Source organism: Seriola lalandi, unplaced genomic scaffold, assembly GCF_002814215.2.
Source record: "Seriola lalandi dorsalis isolate HSWRI2012SDOR001 ecotype SW California unplaced genomic scaffold, Sedor1 jcf7180002054672, whole genome shotgun sequence".
In the NCBI taxonomy this organism is placed as follows: domain Eukaryota; kingdom Metazoa; phylum Chordata; class Actinopteri; order Carangiformes; family Carangidae; genus Seriola; species Seriola lalandi.
In genome coordinates, this window is record NW_019525225.1 from 700,753 (window position 1) to 709,961 (window position 9,209).

Below are 9,209 nucleotides of genomic sequence, written 5' to 3' on the forward strand. Positions count from 1 at the left end.
GGGTCCTGAATTATTCAATTTTTTTTTGAGTCCTTCTTTCATTTTCTCTTTTCCTTCATTTTGCAGGGTGAATGTGTCTCTGCCTGTAGCTGCTCTTTGTTTCAGTGTGGTATCTGTCTCTCTTCCTCTCTCTTTTTCCCTCTTATTATTCTAAGAGAGCCAGGCAGCTCTGCTCTGACTGCATGATGTGAGAGGAGGGAGGAATGACAGCAGCTCAGAACAATCATTAGATCAGGAACGAGCTGGGAATAATCTTCCCTTTCCTTCTCGCTGTTTTGTATTGTCTGCCTCTCGCTGTGACTCTGCCCTCGCACCAGGCGACGCCATCATCTGCTCTCTTTGTTTCTCTCTCTGTCTTCCCTCAGATCCCAACGCTCTGGGGCAGCACGGCACTGACCATGCCTTGATCGGAGGAGTGGTGGCTGTAGTGGTCTTTGTCACCTTGTGTTTAATCATTGTTCTGGGAAGATACCTGGCCAGGCATAAAGGTAAAACCACAGTGGACCAGACCTGAGTCTCTCATGGCTCATGGAACTAGCGGAGTGTGTCGTACTTGTCCCATTAGACATCAGAGTCCTTCCCCAATTCCCATGTTGCCAAGTATGACACACCTGCAGTGGAGAAGAAGGCCTAAGTCCAGCACACATAAGAGGCATTGATGGACATGTGCATTTGATGTACGACACACAGTGTGATGCCACTAGTGTATACACAGCATTCATTGAGTTATTATTTCTACTTTTTTTTCAATGATTGTTGCATTTTGGGTCAAATTTTGCTTATTCATAGAGTCATAACTCAGTCAAATCTGAACATGCAGACATGATACATATTTTTTTCAGATTCAGTGGAACCTGAACTTTCTGAAGATGTTATTATTTTATCCATCACAAAAATAAATGTCCACAAATCCACATAGAAGTCAGAGAAACGCCCCTTTTGTTGTTCTGGAGCTCACCTGAGAATCACCAAGTTGTCTGTACATCCATGGGTACATTCATCAAACAGAAACTGATAATAGCTAATTTGGTTATTACTTTTAATGGTGTCAGTTTTCCAAAAATATAAACAAATATAGGCCAAAAGAAAATTAGAGCAAGTTGTGGCTCTCATCTTCTCATCTTCTTCTCAACTCACTGAATCCATGGTTGTGTCCAAAATCACTCACTCATTCTCCCTACTCACTATCCAGGGACGTCTAAGTAGATGATTATACTGTGAGCTGATCCATTAAATGGAAAAACATTTTCGGACACTATCGGGTCAGTTTCTCTGTCTATCAGCAAGAGTGCAATGCATGATGGTGTATATTACTTGGCTAGTGACCATCGGTTGTACAATACTTTACATGATGTATTGTGGGATACTATGAGTCCACCATATAGGGTATAATAATTGTCATTATATATTTGGACAACACTACAAAATGGCGAACTCACAATATAGTGGACTATATAGTGGACTACATAGTGGACTATATAGTAAGTAGTGAGTGATTTCAGACACAGCCTATGGTGATAAACTTCCTCTTTACATCCCCCAAAGTACTAAGGAAAGTGAAATGTAGGGCATTTTTATCCACCCAAAAGATATATTAACTTTGTTCATGTAGAAGTATTCATGTGTTTTTTGACATTTCTAAGGCCCAGAGAGTCCCAGCAGCATAGTATAGTACGACTCACATGCATATTGATTTGATTTGATGGCGTTTCTGAGCAGCCAAACTTATTCTCAAAGTAACACTTGGCTTAAACATTTATCAACTCTGCTAAAAAAAGAGAGAAAAGAGAGACAGCAATGAGCAAAAAGAGCCTGGGGTTCAACGTTAATGGTCAGTTTCCAACACTGATGCTACAAAATTGATTTCTTATACTGAGAGAACTGCATCATGTTATTTGGAGGCACAATTTGAAGCCTTTACTGCCACTACTGAGAACACCAAAGGTGTTTGTTGATGCAGGGTTTTACACACCTACTCTTTCCTGTATTTACATATCCCGCACTATCCTGGCTTCTCATCACTGTGTATATGAATAATGTAGCATTGCTGATGTTGTCTTCAGATGTGTTTTGCGCCTCAGGCAGCAACAGCCACGCAGGGCTGCTCAGTATTTGTTTTCCTTGATATAGATTTGTTTTTGCGTTTCCTCAGGAACATACTTGACAAACGAAGCCAAAGGAGCGGACGATGCGCCCGACGCCGACACAGCCATCATCAACGCTGAGGGCAACCATGCACACGCAGAAGAAAAGAAAGAATACTTCATTTAGACTGCAGGGGGAGCTGTGCAGCCCCCCCCCCTCCCCCCTTCCTCTTTCAGTCTCTGTATCTCTTTTTCTCTCTTGCTGTCTCCCTCTTTTCTTCTCCACCTCTGACCACTGCCCCCATCGTGACCACGAGGAACCCGCAGGCAGTCCACAGACAGAGAAGTTCCCCAAGTGTTTTCCTGTTATTGCCTTTTTGTTGAGCCCATTTCTATCATTTACATTTTGTCCTTTCTTACTTTCTTTCTTTTTTTTCTTCTTGTTTTTGGCAGCCAGTTTTCACAGGCAGCTTGCTGCTGAAGTGGTTCTCTTTTGTCATACTTTTCCTCATCTTTGACATGAATTCCTGGAAATCTGTGTATCTACCATGACTGCTTCTTACATGACACCCCTTGTCCGTCTTCTCTCCTGTTTCCCCTCCAAGCAGACGCCCAAACACATACTATATCCCCTTTGTTCAAACACGTCCACAAACACATATCATAACTCACATCAACACGGTGCCTAAAAATACAGACGCCATTGAACTTCTGTCAATGCCTTCATGTATCGTCTGTCAGTAGCAATGTAAATGCTTTGTAGATGGTTACCTGGACCATCATTTCATTGCTTAGCTCACAGCTTTTGATTATGCATTGCGTCTTTCTTTTTTTTAATTATTATTATTTGAACGAAGATCTTTGCTGTTTACGCCTTATACATGTCTATCACACTGAATACGGTACTTTTAGATGCTCCACCTCCCCCAACTCCGTCCCCTCTAAATAGACTTGTAATTAAACAGTTGACCCTTGTAAGATAAGATGAAGGTTTTGTGTAACACTGTAGCAAGATTTGTCAGATAAGTGTATAATATGATTTTCATTATTAGGGTAGGGGTAATAAAGGGTAATGTGGTATTGTTTAGAACAGAGAACAGACACCAAAAATATATGAAAGATGCTAGATGAAGCATTCCATCAAATGAACTCAATCAGTTATATAAAACCATTTGCTAAATCTGCTGTCCCTATGTACTTTTCGTCTGTATATTCCTGCACTGTCCAGGCTGCAGTTTAGCAAAACGCCAACACCTTCAATGTCCTCTTGACAGCTTACAGTAGTTTGTTCTTCACATAAAGGGTTCAGGTGTACAGAAAGAGTCGATCTCCTCTCTCTAAAAGCTGTATAAATTGTACTGAAGTGAGTTTAGCTTTTTCTCTTTGAAAAATTTTGTTTATGTTTATGTCATGTTGAAATAATTTTAAGGCTGAAAGACCCTGTGAAATGTAAAATAAACCATTAGGAGTTAATACGGGCTGAAAAAAAAAAGAAGAAGAAGAAGAAGTACACAGTTCTGGTATGTACAGGAATTTTAGTGTCAAATAGATTTTCCTTTCCTTTCAGTAATGTCATTTTGATTGATACCTCTTGTAAACTTGAGGTCCAGGCAGCTTTCCATAGTGGTTTGTATACAAATTTCTGTTCATTTACTGTCTCTTGGATAAGCAACCAATCATATAATAGCTCAATACAAATAGTGAAAACATCAGTTTGACTATATCCATTTAGTTTTTTCCTTTGTATCGTCATTTTTAAATTTCTGTTGAACTAGTTTCTAACAATTTAGTTAAAGTGCAGAAATCACCAACTAATCATCCACGGCCACCTCTCAAACTGCAGAACTGCTTTTCTTATTTCACTTTTGTCAGAGTCGTTCTCCATGAACTGTATTTTGATTTTCATTTCATGGGGTCTTCAAGCAAAAAGAAAAAAAGGAAAAAAAAAAAAGATTAAAAAAGGGAAATAGTGTATGAGCGCTGGGTCATAGATCTGCAGGGGCCTCCTTTCTAAAACTTCTAACTTAAGACAAAAGAGAAGCACAAAAATGTCTAAATGAGTAACCGTGTTCCTTTGCCAACAACTAGTTCACCCTGGGAATGGTTCTTCTATTCAAATGGGTAGTGGGAAGAAGACAAGGCTGTCTTTGAGTCAATTCTAGAAAAAAAATACAGTGCATCTTTTTGAAAATGTAAACTGAATCATGTTTTTTTATTGAAAAAAAAAATGTTTCTAATATTTTTTGGTTTAAATGGTTCTAAGCTCCCTGCTGTATATTGTGTCTGCTAAAATGTGGTTAATTGTGAAAATTGCTGTTAAATTCTGGATTCCCGTTACTCCTTCAAATTTGTATATTAGCCACCTTATCTATTTACTTTTTATCATTTTTCATTGCATAATCCTTATTGGAAATCTTTTAAACAAATGTATTTTGTTTTGGCACAAGGCATGTATATAATGTGTGAGAACTAAACTTTGGTAATACACATTAGCATGTTTTTGTTTGGTTCTTTATCATGATTAATTCATTTGAACTGAAGTTATTTAAGAGAGAACCACAATGAAGTATATGTATTACTTTGGAGAACAGTGGCTTCTTGTGTTTGTGGCATGCTCTTCGGTGCTACACATCTAAAGGATTTGGTGTTGTAGACAATATGATTGACAAAAAAGAAAAAAACAGAAAAAATTCAGTGAAACAAATGTGATGAAAAAAAAAAAAAAAAAGGGTGTCCTGTCCAGTGGCCTTTTGTCCACAGAAACAGGAGAAAATGTGCATCTGTATTCGCCAAATCCTTAAAATGCAAATTGGAATTGAAAGAAACATCACGTTTATGTAGGAGGCAAAGAAAGTTTCACACACCGAGACAGACGTAACATATCCCAGTAAACAACTTCTTTTCATATGTCCCAGCCATTCGTCTTTCATCAGTTTGCAGGAATTTGTGCTGATTTACTCTCCTGTGAAAGAGTAATAAGCGCCATGGCCTCTGAAATGAAAGACTTAAAGGCAAGGCACTAATCTGCTAAATGGGAGCAAAATATTACCAAGGGCAATAAAATAGTGGGCCCAGCTGTCTCCAATTCAGTGGCCAATTTACAACATTATGCAAATGAGGTCAGCAAGTAAGGTCTTTCTCCATGTGCTATAACTCAAGTAGTGCTGGAGTGAATCACAAGTTGGGAATCATTTGATTGATGCCTGTCACCACTGAATTTTGGATTTTTTTTTAATGCAGATGTTTTGCCACAGTTTTTTTTATTTTTGTGCACTTCAGTCAATACACCATTTACAGGTGTAACTTCAGCCTCACCACAAACCTTCAGTAGATCCTGACTAAAGTGTTCTGGACTGGTTCTTGTCTTAACAAACCCTCTATTAATCACAATGATGTAATGTTTTTTTTTTTTGTTTTTTTTTTCTATCTACTTCTTTTCACTGTGTCTTAAATTCACATTTTCAGTTGCTTTACATCTGTGTGTGAAATAAGAGAGTGGTCCGGTGGATTTGTTGATTCTGAAGACAGAGAAACAGGCTGTTTTATATTTAATCGACACTCATAAATAACCAGGTCTGCAGTGATGAGTTGGTGTTTTCATTAGAAATGAAACAGGTGCCATTTACTGAATTATGCACTCTGACTAATTTGATGGGTATTTTTTAGTAAGTGGTGAAATGTGTTTATTTTTTGTTAGATTTTTTGTTTGTTTGTTTGTTTTGAAAACCACATGTAAATATTTGTTTTTGGACATGACAGTAATGAGCTAATTTGTTGCAAATGGCTTTTTATAATAGTTAGACCAAACCTGAATCTTTTTTAATTTGTTATTTTAACAGCCTGGCACATACCATCATGCACTATTTTACTGTGATAGAATCAACTGTAGCTGTGTTACATCTTGGGGTCAGTTACAAGTCGTCTTTCTTTGTTATTGTTGGTTGAAACTAAGCTTTAAACTTGTTGCCTCCTTGCTCTCCTATATGTATATCGGTTCAGTTAATATCCACAACATCATGGGCCTCTAATTTCATCCTGGCGGCAAGACAGTGATGGCACTGACGTCGTCACAGTGGCATTCTTGTTGTTCTTTAGACTCGTCTCTGTTTGGTCATTTCCTGGCTCCAAATGAAGCCACTTTCTTTGACTGAAGGAGGGAGTGATGCAGCTGAGGTTATGTGTTCCTGCAGATTAAGCAGTGCATACTGGCGGTAATTTTGGCATAAAATTGCATACAATTTTGTGAACATTTTTCATGTTGTTGAGGGCAGATACAGACCTGTACAAAATGACAAAAAAAAAAAAACCCTCTATGTGTGTTGACTTTTTGCCTCTTTCTCTGTTAACTACCTTTTTTAATCTAACGCAGATTTAATCTAAAACAGATTTAAATACATATAAAATACATCTTTTAATGTGATTCAAGCAGCAGATTCTAGGATCATTGTGTTTCAGCTGAAGGGATCATACATGTGTGCTCCAGGCAAAAGACAATAAAAATAAAAAAAAATAAAAACTTTATTATACTTCAAGCTACTGTCAGTGTTGACTAAGTGCACTGACATCATTATCATATAAAATTATATAGATTCAGATTAAAAAAGGGACATCAGAACACCCTCGGATGCATACGTGGGGGGCTGTTTATTTGTGCCTTGCACCTCCAGCTTGCTCCTGCCTGTCTGCTGCTTTCAAAGAGGGATGAGACGAGCTCGTGTGATTGGTGATTATTGAAGCTTGTCCAAACTCCACTTGGCTGATGCCGCATTGTGTATTCATCCTGCTGCAGACTTTTCACCACAGTGCACTCCCCCTGGAGCACATCTGGTCACAAAACACTGCAGTCAGTTGGGGCACACGCACTTCACCGTGCGTTCCTCCCCAAGTCTGCGCTATAGCGTTTTAAGCGCTTGTCCCAAGTCTCAGGAAATTAGAGGCCCATACCAACTAAAAATATCAACTCTGAATCCCTAATTGTAAAGGGATGAATATGAAAGAAATGGCCACTTTGAGTCATAATATATATCTAAAATTCTTCCTTTTTTTTTAACCTGGTGTTGGTTTACATTTTGTTTTAACTCATGGTTTTGTTTACCACAGCAGTGATGATAGCATGACATGGCCCAGTCCAGTCCTGTCTCCTCTGACCCTTCATATGTCTTTGCTGTACAGTTTGGCTTTAGCGCACTACTGTGTTCCTCTGCAATATTGACACTAGAATCAAACAGCCCAATCTCAATGCTGTCACAGTGATGACAACAACATGTGACACAATCTCATATAGTAATGTTTTTTTTATTTTTGTTTTGTTTTGTTTTGTTTTTTCATTATATCTCTTTCTTTTGTTTTGCATCTCAGGAATATTTTTCATTCAGAGATTTTTTTTTTTTTTTAATTTGTTTGTTTTTCTGTCTTAAAAGGGGGAACTTGTGAGCACTTCTCACTCTGCTAGCCCCTGTATGCTGTCACCATGTATTTGTTGAGTTTAAGACTATCACGATGTTAATAAAATTATCCAGTGATTCTTCAGTAATTCTATCAACTCGCTGTCATTGGGATATTAGACTTAAGAAGCTGTTTTTTGATATGATCACTGACTTGAAATACTGAGATTTAGAAATATGCTGCAAATAATCATGAGTTTCAATAATGATAGTTGTGTTTCTACACAATGTTGTCTAATTTTAGCTTATGGTATGTAAGCAGTTCAATGCTTTTGTCCTCTTGTTTTTCTTGTAGCAACACACATCTTTATGTATATCAGTCTTTAGATTGAAGGAGTTGTGACGCACTATCACTCACTGAATACAAGATATCCACAGTAAAGATCAGGATTAGAGCTAGACACGTTAGTTCAGCTTCTGATGTACCTTGGTGACATAAGGGGTTTCATATCAAGCTGTACTGAGAGGGCTTGATTCGATATATAGCACCATAATGGAGGTGTTTTTCTCCCATTATCTGTGGGGTTTATTATATTTAATTTAGAGGTTCGTTCTCATGTATGAAATGGAAATTGTTGAATAAATAGTTGCCAAAACATCTGTATAAGCCTGATTCTATTCTATTATTAATTTTTTTTTTTTTTTTTTGGTCATCAATTTCTCTTCTGGAAGCCTCCTACTGAGAGATAAGCATTGATAATACACTATAAATACTGCGGCTGCACGCACACAGAACACACTCATAAAAGCACAAGCAAACACATCCACAGACACATGTTCATGAATTTTTATTAACAAGAATAATTCATGTTGTGTCTCAGCTCCCCTATCTGCGCTATGTGTGGTGGAGGCGACGGTGTACCGATGCCATTCAATTTATCACATGGGGTCTTTCGGCTGTCTGAGCGTAGTTTTTCTGTATTAGCTGACGGCCCGTACGAGGCTGTTATACTCCTGCATAAACAGCTGTGATTGTAGAAGAACTTACAAGTAGTCTCAGTAAATCAGGACAGAGTGATTGAAGTCATTGATGTCATTGAAAGAGAAAAAACAGTAAAGTATATGTTGCTCAAGGGGGAAAAAAGTTGGAGGAAATGACTTCTTAAAGTTTGTGTCCAGGGTCACTTCATGAATGAACCCTCACTCACATCCACACTGATCCACTCAAACCAATTCCAAGGAGGAAAATGTAAGCCGCAATAATAAAATCCTATAATAAGTATAGTATATAAGTAGTGTATCTTTTCTTACCGCTTTAGTTTTCGACATAGATCACAGTAAATCCCTAAAACTGAAACACTTGAGCATGCATTGTATTATAGTGCAATAATAAGATCTGTATGTATTCACTTGTAAAAGCCTCTAGTTCTTGTGGTTAGATTTAGGGTATTGGCTCAGGCTGGTGGTGGTAAAGTGAAAATCCTTTAAATCTTGACTGTGTGACTTCCATCATTTCTGTTCCGACAGCGTCAGGAGAGAGAAGAATGTGCATAAATTTAAGAAAAGATGGAGCACATAAAAAAGGATATGAGAATGTGAAAAGGGAGCGAGACTGAGAGAAGGTATGTGTATATGTGTGTGTGTGTGTGTGTGTGTGTGGATGCAGCTGAGTCTGATAGACAGGAGGGAGAGGTATCCGCCCTTTTCAGTGAGTCAGAGGATGATGACTGAGGAGGGGGTG

The 9,209-nt window shown here is 38.1% G+C and overlaps 1 protein-coding gene across 4 annotated transcripts in view; it reads left to right on the plus strand.

Moving 5' to 3' along the window:
- Window positions 1–8,124, plus strand: part of cadm2a (cell adhesion molecule 2a) — a 205,999-nt gene extending 197,875 nt beyond the window's left edge. For all 4 annotated transcript variants that reach the window (XM_087178004.1, XM_087178005.1, XM_087178007.1 and 1 more), the window contains 2 exons: window positions 366–488; window positions 2,153–8,124. In XM_087178004.1, coding sequence (XP_087034130.1) covers window positions 366–488; window positions 2,153–2,271 — 242 coding nt within the window. In that variant the 3' untranslated portion in view covers window positions 2,272–8,124. The remainder of the gene's footprint in view (window positions 1–365; window positions 489–2,152) is intronic.
- Window positions 8,125–9,209: the final 1,085 nt, after the last annotated feature.